General features: G+C 42.3%; 1 protein-coding gene across 2 annotated transcripts in view; it reads right to left on the bottom strand.

Annotated features, from left to right (window-relative positions):
- Positions 1-13,639, bottom strand: part of COMP (cartilage oligomeric matrix protein) — a 77,542-nt gene extending 63,903 nt beyond the window's left edge. For both annotated transcript variants that reach the window (XM_063455398.1, XM_063455399.1), the window contains exon 1: positions 13,538-13,639. In XM_063455398.1, coding sequence (XP_063311468.1) covers positions 13,538-13,607 — 70 coding nt within the window. In that variant the 5' untranslated portion in view covers positions 13,608-13,639. The remainder of the gene's footprint in view (positions 1-13,537) is intronic.
- Between the last annotated feature and the right edge of the window lie 757 nt (positions 13,640-14,396).

Here is a 14,396-nt window from a genome sequence, read left to right as displayed (position 1 = left end):
CTCACAAAAGGTGTTCTTGGACCCTGGGAAATTTCTCAAGTCCAAGAAAACCTCTGATACCTCCTCGTTTCCCCAACCTCCCTTCCAAATAGCGCCCTATTTGATGATCAGGGGACCGAGCAATACCCACTCCCACTCCGAGGAACAGTTCCAGAGTGTTTCAGGTAATCTCCTGGTCTAGTGCTTAATATGTAGGATGAGTCCAGGCAACCCCCAGGCCCAGCTGGAAAGCACAATAAGCATCCAAGGCCCCTATACCCCTCCCCATAATGACAATAGCTCCTTTCACAGGCTCTTGGGACTAGGCTCATGGTCTGTAGGCAGGAGGCTGGCCTTCAAGGCTGTCCAAAAGGCTGTTGCACAGGAGCATCCGTCACACATTCATACACACAAAGCATTCCTTAGCCCAAGCAAATAAGTCTGAATAAGAAAGAGAAGCAATTATTCTACAAAGCTCCCAGCACATAAATCTACCCTGTTCCATTATGCAGAGGCAAACAGCAGCTATGCAGCATCTCAACAGCAGAGATTATTTTTACATAAGTAATAATAAAAACTAGAGCATAGCAGCTCTATGTTTAATCACTAAATCTACAGCATGTTGTTCCTTCTGCAAACAGTGTGGGAAAGATTGTTGAAAACTGATTAAAAAAATTAAAGGGACACTATGGTCACCAGAACAACTACAGCTTAATGTATTTGTTCTGGTGAGTATAATCATTCCCTGCAGGCATGTTGCAGTAAACACATTTTTTGTTGTTGTTGTTTTTTAAGAGAAAAGGCAGTGTTTACATTGCTCCCTAGGGACACCGTCAGTGTCCACTTCTCAGATGGCAACTGGAAGTGCTTCCTGGGGCAGTGCTGCATATTCAGCATCTCGACACTATGCATGGAGATGCTGAACTTTCCTCATAGAGATGCATTGATTAATTGCATCTCTATGATGAGGTGCTGATTGGCCAAGCCGGCATTTGGTCTCGCCCCATTCCGCCTCATTGCCGATTTCAGTCAATTCCTATAGGGAAAGCATTTGATTGGCTGAAATCATAAATTCTGATGATGTCCGCAAGGAGGCGGATTGAGGGTGGGGCCAGCGCCGGCAGACTTGTAAGATGTATTACCTTTAAAGGGGGTTAAGGTGGAGGCAAGCCACCTAAATTGAGTTTTTAACACTATAGGGTCAGGAATACACATTTGTGACCCTGTAGTGTTCCTTTAAATATATATATTTTTTAAATATTAAACCCCAGTTAATCTTTTATTAATGTTTGTGCTTCATTAAAAATGAAATTATTCAATTGAATGTCGCCATGCATGTTATTAACAAGAGAGTAATGATTGCTCTCTTATTTGCCTAAATTATACTTGCTGTTATTATTAGCAAATGTGAACTAAGTATTAGCACCGCAATGCACTGGTATATCAGCCTAATTAAACACCTTTAAAATGTGTATATTAAAGCTAAGGGAAAATAAATGTGCTCATATAAATTGATTTAATGACTTTTTATTATTATTGGTGTTACTATTTGCTGTGCCGTGAGGTGTTGGGAATGACTAATCTAGTGTATAGACATATAATGACTTGCTACTGGTTGGAATTACATGTGCTTGAAAATTACCTTTTCTATGATAATTAATCTAAAAGTTCACATTCTTTACAAATTATTATAAAAATAATTTTTGGGGGATCTCATTCCCTGGTTTAAGTTATATTATTTATTTTTTAGATTGATTCCAAATCTATTGTTCAGCAATAACATGCCGAGTCAGAGGGATTAAATCAAAACTAATTCAGAAGCATAGTAACATAGAATGTGATGGCAGATAAGAACCATTCGGCTCATCTAGTCTGACAACATTTCAAAATACTTTTATTAGTCCCTGGCATTATCTTAACTCTAGAATAGCCTTATGCCTATCCCACGCATGCTTAAGCCCCTTCACTGTGTTAACCTCTACCACTTTAGCTGGAAGACTATTCCATGCATCCACTACCCTCTCAGTAAAGTAATACTTCCTGATAATATTTTTAAACCTTTGCCCCTCTAATTTAAGACTATGCCCTCTTGTTGTGCTAGTATTTATTTTTTTAAATATAGTCTCCTCCTTTACGATGTTGATTCCCTTTATGTATTTAAATGTTTCTATCAGATCCCCCCTGTCTCGTCTTTCCTCCAAGCTATACATGTTAAGTTCCTTTAACCTTTCCTTGTAAGTTTTATCCTTCAATCCATGAACCAGTTTAGTAAGCCTTCTCTAAACTCTCTCTAAAGTATCAATATCCTTCTGAAGATACGGTCTCCAGTACTGCGTACAATACTCCAAGTGATGTTTTTAACAGTGTTCTGTACAATGGCATAAGTACTTCCCTCTTTCTACTGCTAATACATGGGATTCTGCTAGCATTTCCTGCTGCTCTATTACATTCTCTGCCTACCTTTAAGTCATCAGAAATAATCACCCCTAAATCCCTTTCCTCAGATGTTGAGGTTAGGACTCTATCAAATATTCTGTACTCTGCCCTTGGGTTTTTACGTCCAAGATGTATTATCTTGCACTTATCCACATTAAATGTCAGTTGTCACAACTCTGACAATTTTTCTAGTTTACCTAAATAATTAGCCATTTGGCTTATCCCTCCTGGAACATCAACCCTGTTACATATCTTAGTATCATCAGCAAGAAGACATACCTTACCATCAAGACCTTCTGCAATATCACTAATAAAAATATTAAAGAGAATGGGTCCAAGTACAGATCCCTGAGGTACCCCACTGGTGACAAGCCCAAGCTTCGAATATACTCCATTGACTACAACCCTCTGTTGTCTGTCACTCAGCCACTGCCTTACCCATTCAACAATATTGGAATCCAAACTCAAAGATTGCAGTTTATTGATAAGCCTTCTATGTGCAACAGTGTCAAAAGCCTTACTGAAATCTACGTAAGCAATGTCTACTGCACCACACTGATTAGGTAACTAAAATAATAGATTAGTTTGGCATGATCTCCCTGAAGTAAACCCATGTTGTTTCTGATCTTGAAATCCATGTGATTTTAGATGTTCAACAATCCTATCCTTTAACATGGTTTCCATTACTTTTCCCACTACTGAAGTAAGGCTTACTGGATTATAGTTGCCCGACTCCTCCCTACTACCTTTCAGAAAATGCTTAGTGTCATGGTACCTGCTACTCAGACCTCATGCTCCTCCAGCGATTTCGGCACTTTGGGCGCCGGCCGCGATAGCCCCGCCCCCTTTTATGATGCGGCGCTATGCCGCCGACGTCATGACGTCACGACCCGCCAAAAATCTCAAACTAGGACGTTTTGGGGGCGTGGTAATCAATTAAAGAAGCAGGGTATAAAAGGTACTCACTTACAGTGAGTCATTGCCCTGTCGCGGTTTCAGCTTGTCTGTTCCCTCAGTGCGTTTATATTGATTGTTTCTTCGGTTATTGACTTGGCTTGTATCCTGACTTTGCTTACCTCTCCTATCCTTGATCTCGGCTTGGCTTTCGCTTACCTGTCTTCCAGAGGCGGCTCTAGACTTTATGAGGCCTTAGGCGAAACGCAAACATGAGGACCCACTAACAAAAAAGTGTCACATATACACATTGATGCACTGTCTACCTGTGTATGTGCCTGAGAGTGTGTCTGACAGAGAGTATCCTTGTGTGTGCGAATGTATGTCTCTGTGAGCATGTTTGCGTTTTTGTCTGAGACCCTATGTGTATGGGGTAGCTGATGGTGAGAGGGAGCGGGGGGTGTGATGGTGAGAGGGAGCGGGGGGGGGGGTGTGATGGTGAGAGGGAGCGGGGGGTGTGATGGTGAGAGGGAGCGGGGGTGTGTGATGGTGAGAGGGAGCGGGGGGGTGTGATGGTGAGAGGGAGCGGGGGGGTGTGATGGTGAGAGGGAGCGGGGGTGTGTGATGGTGAGAGGGAGCGGGGGGGTGTGATGGTGAGAGGGAGCGGGGGGTGTGATGGTGAGAGGGAGCGGGGGGGGTGATGGTGAGAGGGAGCGGGGGGTGTGATGGTGAGAGGGAGCGGGGGGGTGATGGTGAAAGGGAGCAGGGGGTGTGATGGTGAAAGGGAGCAGGGGGTTGATGGTAATGTGAGAGGGAGCGGGGGGTGATGGTAATGTGAGAGGGAGCGGGGGGTGATGGTAATGTGAGAGGGAGCGGGGGGTGATAGTAATGTGAGAGTGAGTAATGTGAGAGTGAGAGGGGGGTAATGTGAGAGTGCGAGGGGGTAATGTGAGAGTGAGAGGGGGTAATGTGAGAGTGAGAGGGGGTAATGTGAGAGTGAGAGGGGGTAATGCGAGAGTGAGAGGGGGGTAATGTGAGAGTGAGAGGGGAGTAATGTGAGAGTGAGAGGGGGGTAATGTGAGAGTGAGAGGGGGTAATGTGAGAGTGAGGTAATGTGAGAGTGGGGGGGTAATGTGAGAGTGAGAGGGTAATGTGAGAGTGGGTAATGTGAGAGTGAGAGGGGGGTGATGTGAGAGTGGGTAATGTGAGAGTGAGAGGGGGGTGATGTGAGAAGGAGGGGGTGATGTGAGAAGGAGGGGGTGATGGTGAGTGGGGGGAGGCTGAGGGTGGTGACAGAGGGTTATGCTGAGGGTGGTGATGCTGAGGGTGGTGGGGATTAATGCTGAGGGTGGTGAGGGGCGATGCTGAGGGTGGTGAGGGGTGATGCTGAGGGTGGTGATGCTGAGGGTGGTGGGGGGTGATGCTGAGGGGGTGATGCTGAGGGGGGTGATGCTGAGAGGGGTGATGCTGAGAGGGGTGAAGCTGAGGGGGGTGAGGGGTGATGCTGAGGGTGGTGGGGGTTATGGGGGATGGTGAGGCTGAGGGTGGTGGGGGTGAGGCTGAGGGTGAAGGGATAATGGTGAGGGTGGTGGGAGTGAGGCTGAAGGTGGGGAGGGGTTATGGGGATGGTGAGGCTGAGGGTGGTGGGGGTGAGGCTGAGGGTGGGGAGGGGTTATGGGGGATGGTGAGGCTGAGGGTGGTGGGGGTGAGGCTGAGGGTGGGGAGGGGTGATGGTGGTGGGGGTGAAGCTGAGGGTGGTGGGGGGTAGGCTGAGGGTGGTGATGGTGGGGAGGGGTGATGGTGAGGGGTGATGGTGGTGGGGGTGAAGCTGAGGGTGGTGGGGGGTGAGGCTGATGGTGGTGAGGGGTGAGGGTGGTGGGGGGAAGCTGAGGGTGGTGGGGGTGAGGGTGGGGAGGGGTGATGGTGGGGAGGGGTGATGGTGGGGAGGGGTGATGGTGAGGGTGGTGGGGGGTGATGGTGGTGAGGCTGAGGGTGGTGATGGTGGGTGATGGTGGTGGGGGTGAGGCTGAGGGTGGTGGGGGTGAGGCTGGTGGGGGGTGATGGTGAGGAGGGGTGATGGTGGTGGGGGTGAGGCTGAGGAGGGGTGATGGTGGTGGGGGTGAGGCTGAGGGTGGTGGGGGTGATGGTGGTGGGGGGTGAAGCTGAGGGTGATGGTGGTGGGGAGTGAGGCTGAGGGTGGTGGGGGGTGAGGCTGAGGGTGGTGGGGGTTATGGTGGTGGGGGTGAGGGTGGTGGGAGTGATGGTGGTGGGGGGTGAAGCTGAGGGTGGTGGGGGGTGATGGTGGTAGTGGGGGTGAGGCTGAGGGTGGTGGGGGTGATGGTGGTGGGGGTGATGGTGGTAGTGGGGGTGAGGCTGAGGGTGGTGGGGGTGATGGTGGTGGGGGGTGATGGTGGGGAGGGGTGATGGTGGGGAGGGGTGAGGCTGAGGGTGGTGGGGGTGATGGTGGAAGTGGGGGTGAGGCTGAGGGTGGTGGGGGTGATGGTGGTAGTGGGGGTGAGGCTGAGGGTGGTGGGGGTGATGGTGGTAGGGGGTAAAGCTGGGGGTGGGAGAGCCTACCTTTCCCTGGTGGTCCAGTGGGCTCCCTGGTGGTCCGGTGGCCACTGCTCACGGTCTGCAGCTCCTCAGAGCTGCAGACCATGTAATCTCGCGTGATTTCAGAGCGTTGCCGTGGTAACCCGCGGCAACGCTCTGATTGGCCAATTCTCGCGAGTCACATGGTCTGCAGCTCTGCACACTGCGGAGCTGCAGACCAGTGTCTGCGATGGTGGCCGGGCAGCCAGGAGGGGCCTCGCACCCGGCGGCATACCGGGCAAGCCGCCGGGCCCCCTCCTGGTGTCAGGTCCTCGGTCAGTGACCGAGGACCTGACACACTCTGCCAACAGGCGGTTTAGGCGGCCGCGAGGCCCCCGCCAGCGCGAGGCCTTAGGCGGACGCCTAAACCGCCTAATTAGAGAGCCGCCTCTGCTGTCTTCTTGTTCCCTCGACCTCGGCTCGCCCCTGACCATTCTCTGTTTGCTTGATGTTAGTCCGGACACTCTAAGGTCCGGTACACGTCTTTATAGTTTTTAGTACACTGCGTGTTGGATCCCTGTCTTGATCCTGACACTTAGGATGTCATTCCCTGGTCATTTCTGAGCTAATCAATCTTATCTCAGAGTTATGTTGGGGTCCATATAATTAGAAATGGGATGGCTTCTAACATGAAACGTATTCTAATCACTAAGGAGACGTGTTGCAAAATTTGGAAGAAAGCAGAATCTGCAAGTGAATAGTTGCCCACAAATTTATTTGAGTTGATTACTTTGTTTGGATTTCTAAAACACAAAAACATTCTGCTTAGTGAATTAGTCTGTATGCGTTTTTTTAATAGCATCAATTTGGACAATAAACTTTTCAAATAACCGTAAGGCCACGTCGGTTAATTGCTGCACTTGCCTCCAGCCTGGTAGAGTAAATAATGACATATTGCTAATAATCTACTGAGAGAGCTTTCACACAGGCAGCAATTTCATGCTACACGGCAAATCCAACCTGTAATTTAGTTATCAAGATAATTGCTACTGTGGCATCATTCCTAAGGTTATCCTCTTATGTTGCTACACTGGTTGAAGCAGCCATCAAATATTTAAGATTTTCCTCTGGAGTGTGATTAAAAGCATGATTTGCTCTGCACAAATACAAGCACAGCGTTGCATTCGGAGTATCATTGTTAATTGTCTTACGCAAAAATGTTCACTCAGCCTTAAAATGAAAACTGTGATTTAGAGTGTTCTAAACAATGTTTTTATTTCCACTGGCTCTTGTTCCCAACCTGGGTATACTTTGTTGAAATGACACAGTAAAAAAAAGAGATTCATGTTGAAATAATAGCAAATGATTTAGAGATCAGCATTTGCTGCATATATGAATTTATGAATACAAGAAAATGGGACTTAGCTTGGGGGAATATTTGCTGCAAAGTGATTTGTAGTGAGTTGTTAAGTGACAAATAGTTGAGTTGTATAGATGTAATTTTTACTTGTATTGCCAAATAGCTGCTCTCACAGTAGTCATACGATGCTTCCCATCCAATGTGTAATACATTCATAAATAATCAGATGATGGTAAGTTACAGCTCTGCCCATAAGTGGGCAAAATAAGGAAAAGCATCATGTATTGGTCATCTATAGATGGCAGAAGGAAAGCTTTAGTTTTGTGTGTCCCCATACTTTCTTCCCTTAGCTGTCATCATACAGAGGACATGCCACATCCATCTTTTCACAAACAAACAGTGCCTGTACAATTCAATGTGTTAAAAGCACCAATGGTCAGGGGGGCGTGTCCAGAAGCAGATGGAGTGAGACGTGTGGACGCTCGCTGTCATTTAAAACTGGATATAAATGTATCTTATATAGAAGTGTAAAGAGTACGGTAAGAGTATGTATGAAAAGTAGCTATTTAGATCTAAATAGCTACTTTTTCATATTGCAACATTGTTATAGTTTTTGCTATACCTTTTGGTTACATGTATTATTACGGTTGCTCTTTATTACTTCTATGTAAAATACTGATTTATTTACATACAGTTTTAAATGACAGCGAGCAGCCATTGGTCCCCCCTCTTATTGCACTAGTGACTGGGCAGCAATAGGTACCCAGTCACCAGTAGTTTTAAATTTGTTTAGGTGACATGCCTCTACTCATGGCAAGCACCGAGTAGGGGCATGCGGGAGCATTTAACCTCCATTTTATTAATATGGGGGTCTTAGTGACCGCAATAGGTTTGAATGCAGGGGGGGTATGCATAGTTATTTATTTATTACAAGGAGGGAGTATGCGCAGTGCTGTTTTCGTCCTAATTATTTTCTAAACCGAATGGTTTGTGGACGAAATTCGGGATTGATGAATTACATTTTTACTTAGTACGAAATCATTCTTACAAAACAAACATTTCACTGGTGCACATGTCTAGTTCTGTTTAATAGTGAATTTTAAAATGTTTTTCAATAATGAGAGCTCAGTAGATTATAAATCATAGCTTAAAGAAGGAATAGATGTAATGATCGCAGACGTATTACCTCAATAATGAATAGAGATTGTTACCGTATTACTCCAGTGATGTAAATGTAAAATAACAGATGAGATTACTACCTTGTAATGCCTTTTTTATTGGACTAACAGAATTTTGGAATGACAATCTTTCAGGAGAACCTCACTTTCTCAAATCTAAAGCATTTCTGAACAAAAAACAACACATAGAATTCAAAGTTTGGTTGTATACAGGGGTTAAAGTGACATGAGCACAGATAAGATGCAGGTCTGTTAGAAAATAGACACCATTCTCACAGAGAGTCATAAATATCATGATGTTATGAAGTCACTGATTTCTGGTTATATACTTACCCATGATTGTTACACTTGAGTGTTTGTTGAGTGTTTGCTTCTTATATAGTAATCACTTGTAGCGATCATGTTTGTAGCTACTATCTACAAAATGTGCAGAATGTATACATTACTGCTTTTTCGGCATGTTCATGTATCTGCATACCATAAATAAATAAGTAATAATAATAATAAAAAATCATGTGTATGTATGAATTCCATGAGTGATTGAAGCTGTAATAAAGGCAAGTCTGGCACAATTCCTTATGAAATCCTTTTTTAAGTTTCAAAAAGCTGTCTATTGAGCAAGGTTATAGCAGTCAACAGTACAATTGAGAATGCAGCCGAAAAACAGACACGCAGGTCTCAATGTGGCTAGTACATGGTAACAGATTTAGCCGCATATTGCAGCCAACACGTTTCCTATAATTCAGGCATGAAATCCTTTTTTCACAATGGCCGGTATCAAACTCTGCACACCATTATGATAGGATAGGCTTTTTTGTGTATATACTGCAGTCTGCATGTGATGTCTCATATTGACATACAATAAGCAGAGGGCCCATACTGTAAACAGATGATCCATGCTATAAGCAGAGAGCCCATCTTAATGAATCACACTAAGTATGCTAAATGTTTTACCATGCACTATTTAAAGTTCAGATCACACATATTTAGGCACCCTCTGTGTTTACCTTTTTAAAGATCTTGGTTATTGCTCTAACATATGATTTGTGTGTGCCCTAAGCTGTGCTATTTAATCTACATTTTAAGTTAATAAACACAAGAAACAGTGCGGTTGAGCAAATTTCCAAGAACACTGTTCAGCATTGTGAGTCCCATGAATTAATTTCCATTCTTAAATAAATAAAAGCATTTTGCAGCTTAATTTTGTAAAATACCCAAATTCAGCTAATTTATATTGTAGAACACATCAATTAGAACTGTGGGTGGTTTCCTTATGATAACATATAAAATAGGTCGGAAACAGAGTTTCACCTTAAGTCTATAATTTGGGCTTGTGGTAGTTGGCAATAGTTAAATGAATGTACTGTACACCTTCACGGGTGACACTAACATTTTGTACTCAAAAGACAGTGTTAGTCATCATTATGATGTGGAACATGAAGGTATGTACGCAAAAACTAGCTTTGCCAACACATAGATCTTCATTTTATAGTCCATCTCCTCCACCAAATTCAATTTCTGTTATTTACATTTGACATAGGCAGAATTTGCGCCTGTTCAAAACAGAAACATACTTCAAATCATATTTTTGGAAAATAAAAAAGCACTATTTATTAGCAGTAGCAAAAGGCACATTTTGGAAAGAAGTGTGAACATTTTATGAATGGATATATTCACCAAAATTTAGTGAGGATATGTATTGTTTTTACCTAGGGTAATTTGCATGTTGATTTCATATACAAACTGTGTGTGTGTGTGTGTGTGTGTGTGTGTGCTGTGTGCTGTGTGTTTTTGCAACTTATGCATTTAGGACCAGAGGATAGGGCATCCTCTACTCTAACCCTAATATTCTATAGACCCATAGGACTGGACATCCTCTGCCACTAAAATAAATTTTAGTCCAGCCAGTTTGGTAAAAGAAGTGATCACTCATGCTTCTACCCTACTGTGTCTCCCCTTCACCACACTACACATGGTGGAGGAAGAGGGGAAGTCATACATCATGAGTCATAGGATTCTATGGAGCATGTATTTTTTATTTATTTATCTATTTATGCTGATATAAGAAAGCTGATTGTTCATCTTTGATTGAAGGAGAAGATATTACATATTGAGATCTTGCAGACCCCAGCATGTTAAACATTTTAATTTTCTCTTTCAGCATCACAGAAGCATTGTCCATTTGTGTGGTTCCACAAGATGAGCAGCATCAAGCAAAATTAACAGTCTATACTCCTGTTCTCACTAACGGTAGCATTCATACCTAAATTAAAAGATGAATGCCTATTAAGTTAGTAAACAGTTACAGTTTGTGTGGTTTTTCAATGACGTAATTTCGTTCCAGCTGGAAACATTTTCTATTTGGCGTTGTGGCTGGGTTACTACAGTTAGTAAATAGCATATTTGGCATAATTTTGCTGCAAAACCAAGTTAATAAACATTTTCTGTAGTAAATTTATCAGATCTTATGAAGCCCATATAAATGGGATGGTATTCACTATTCAGTGTGCTCATAAGCACTAACATATAAAAGAGCCATTATCAAGCTCAGTGTGTGGTGTTCTTGGGGCGTTTGAAAAAGGGAAACAAAGATGGATCAACCGTAGGAAAGGTTTTTTAGTGTGAACAGGCAACAATTTTAAACTAGTGCACAATATAACTTTTTGTTTTGTTATAAGTGACTTATCTTACACCTCATTTGCACAATGACAGACTAGGTACTTGAGAGCGTCAGTTTTGATGAGGCTCAGTCAGCCAGCCAAAGAACTGTAGATCCCGAAAATCTAGGATATAATCATGCAGAAAGAAAATGAGGTGGCTCTTATAAAAATCTGTTAATATGATATCATATATATTAAATTATCAAAAGAGTTCTAAATATAAGCTATTAATAAATGGCGTGAAGATACCCTGCTCCAATAAATCCCATATGTGTAACCCCAATATGGAGCTACTGGATGATAATCTGCTCATATGTATGTTTGTCCACATGAAAACATAACTCAAGAATAAACTTAAAAAGTAAATTATTTGCTGAGATATCAAGGGTTGGTGTCCAATATGGAAGGAGCAGGAGTGTTAGATGAGGGAGTGTTGGATCAGGAGTTTAGAAAACTGTTTACGCCTAGGGAAGCTCAGAATCAGGCTATTGTTTATGTTAAGTGGAGAGTACTATGTTCTTTTTCAGCTGTTAATAAGTTACCTAATCATTTTATGTAAACCTTCACTTTATTTAAATTAGCCATGTGACGCTGACTGCATCATGGTTATTAGTAAATGAAAATGCTTTCCGGCTAATTTCTCTGTGGGCAACATTTTTGGTTCCAAAAGAGCATAATTAAAGGAGCACTACAAGCACCATGACCACTACAGCCTGTTGTTGTGGTCATAGTGCCAGTAGTGCCCTGGCGACCGCCAACAGTAAATGGTTGAAAATTTACATGGGATCCTCCAAAGCCTTAACTTCTGCAAGGAGCTTCTGTTATCCCTAGACATGTGCAATTCAATGCTTCCGAATGTCCGAATTGCGGAATTTTGGAAGTTCCAAACCGAACCGAATTGCCTAAGTGACGAATTGCGGAATTTTGGAAGTGTCGAAGTGCTTCGGATTTATGAAAAGTGGCAAAACAGGAGAGGGAGGAAAAATTAAGAGAATGATGACAGGAATCTAACCCTAACCCTACCCCTAACCTAACCCCAACCCTAACCCCTAACCCTAGTAGGTTTAGGGGTAGGGTTAGGGTTATGGGGTAGGGTTGGGGGTAGGATTAAGGGTAGGGTTAGGGAATTGTCGAAGTGCCAAAGTCCTGAATTTCGCAAGTGCCGTATTGCCGAAGTCCTGAATTGCTGAAGCCCCGATTTTCGGAAGTGTGGAACCAATTTTCTGCCCACGCACGTCCCTAGTTATTCCAACTGAGCTTAGTCATGCCATTGGCTGAGAGTGGCTGCTAATCACTCTCAGCGAATGAGCACCTGCCTCAACTGCCAGGCTTAGCTCAGCACACAGAGATTCTGGCTAGATAGGGGGTGGTTTTGACCAGTTAATTTGAACGAATGCCAGGACACTTGTAGTACTATAACCACTACAGTGGGCAGTAGAGTCTTGTAGAGTTTAAGCCAAACATTTCCTATTTCTTTTTTCTTATGCTAACACTTCATGTCATATTTTCATCTTGGTTTCTTGCATTAGTTATCCTTTCTGTGACCTGCTACTGGTAAAGGTATCTGTCAGATATTTAATTATGCACTTTCAATGGCTGCTCAAGGCTATTTTCACATAAACACTGTTTAGTTTTGTTAAAAAAGACAATTCTAATTTAATTCTATTGAGTGTCTGAGTCGTATGCTATTTCCCACAATGATCTCATAGCCATGATTTCATGGTTTCAAGTCAAGCCTCTTATCTGCTTTTACTGAGTATCACAGGTATGCTTATCTTGTCTTTGCTGATTATTATTGTATACTGATTCCAGGGCTATGTTTCAAAGTGCCAATTATAACATCTCAGAAAATTGTACTCTGGTTTTTGGTATTCAAATTTTACAAATTTGCCCTCAACTAATTGGTACAAAGTATGGAATTATGCCAAATAAGGGGAAAGTTATAGCATAAGATACATGTGTAAACGTGTGTGTTTTATTTACAAGATGTAAAGAAATGGGGCATATATATTAAGGTGTGGATATATATTTTGCATGTGTGTGATAAGTCTACACAAAAAAGCACAGAGAGGATAGGTGTATGGATAAATATGGAGAAAGGATTTAAAAAAAGGGTTATTGCCACCAAAAATGTTATAAAAAGTCTAAGAAAATGTAGAAAGTACTTAGAAGGTCCGTATGTGGACATTGTTAAATTTTCAATATTCAAGATGCTTATGAAATAAATAAACAAAAAAAGATCAATCAATAGATAGTAAGGCAGTAAGGTTTAAATACATTATTTAATTTGCTTGATTTTAAGCACTTAAAGTAGCATTTTATTGTATTGCATTAAATTATTATTGATGTCTTAAAATATAAACTCTAATACAGAAAAAATACATCTACATTAATATGCACTATATACAGGGTTAAAATAATGATTTACATGGAATATAAGTTAATATGTTAATATGTACCTTTGCAAATAATACAATTTTTTGACAAGTTTGACATACCTCTTCCAGACAATTGGCATGATCCATAAAATATATTGTAGCAAGTCAGAAGGAATACTGCTGAAATCATTGTGTGATGCTCTGTGTGTCCAGGTTTCTGAGTCTACTCGCTGAAACACTGCTTGGAACTGTTTTTGAAGTTATGTTCATTCCTCTGATGATGTTTCCTACTTGGATGAAACTCAATTTTGGCCGTAATGATTTAAACCACCAACCCAACCTTCCCTTCACTTTATTATTTCAAGCATGTTTTAAATAAATGTTTCTCAATTAATTGAATCATGTCCTTTTTATCTACTAGTTAGGTAAACATTTAGCACTTTATATTTCTTTGCATTAGCATTAAGCGTTTAGTACACACTTTATACAATTTTATTCTTGTTTTGATCACGATTTGCTAACAATTATGTAAATAATAAAATAATTTAAGAAATGTGTTGCATTGCCTTTATTTTAAAGGATCACTATAGGGTCAGGAACACAAACCTGTTTTCCTGACTCTATAGTGTTTAACCCACCATTTAGGTGGCTTGCCCCCCTCAACCCATCGGGAAAGCATTGGATTGGCTAAAATTGGCAAGTGGACGGGGCCAAACACCGTTTTGGCCAATCAGTACCTCCTCATCTTTTATTCCTCATCTCTATGAGGAAAATTCAGCTGCATGGGGGCGCTGAACGGCAAGACTGCCTACATCTGAGGAGTGGCCACTTGGAGGTGTCCCTAGGGGCAATGTAAACACTTCCTTTTCTCTGAAAAGACAGTGTTTGCATGAAAATGCCTGAAGGGAGCTATTATACTCACCAGAGTATTTTGATATCAAAGCATATATATATATATATATATATATATATATTAATA

The sequence above is a fragment of the Pelobates fuscus genome, chromosome 5 (genome assembly GCF_036172605.1).
Source record: "Pelobates fuscus isolate aPelFus1 chromosome 5, aPelFus1.pri, whole genome shotgun sequence".
Classification (NCBI taxonomy): domain Eukaryota; kingdom Metazoa; phylum Chordata; class Amphibia; order Anura; family Pelobatidae; genus Pelobates; species Pelobates fuscus.
This window is presented reverse-complemented; position numbering and strand designations above follow the sequence as displayed.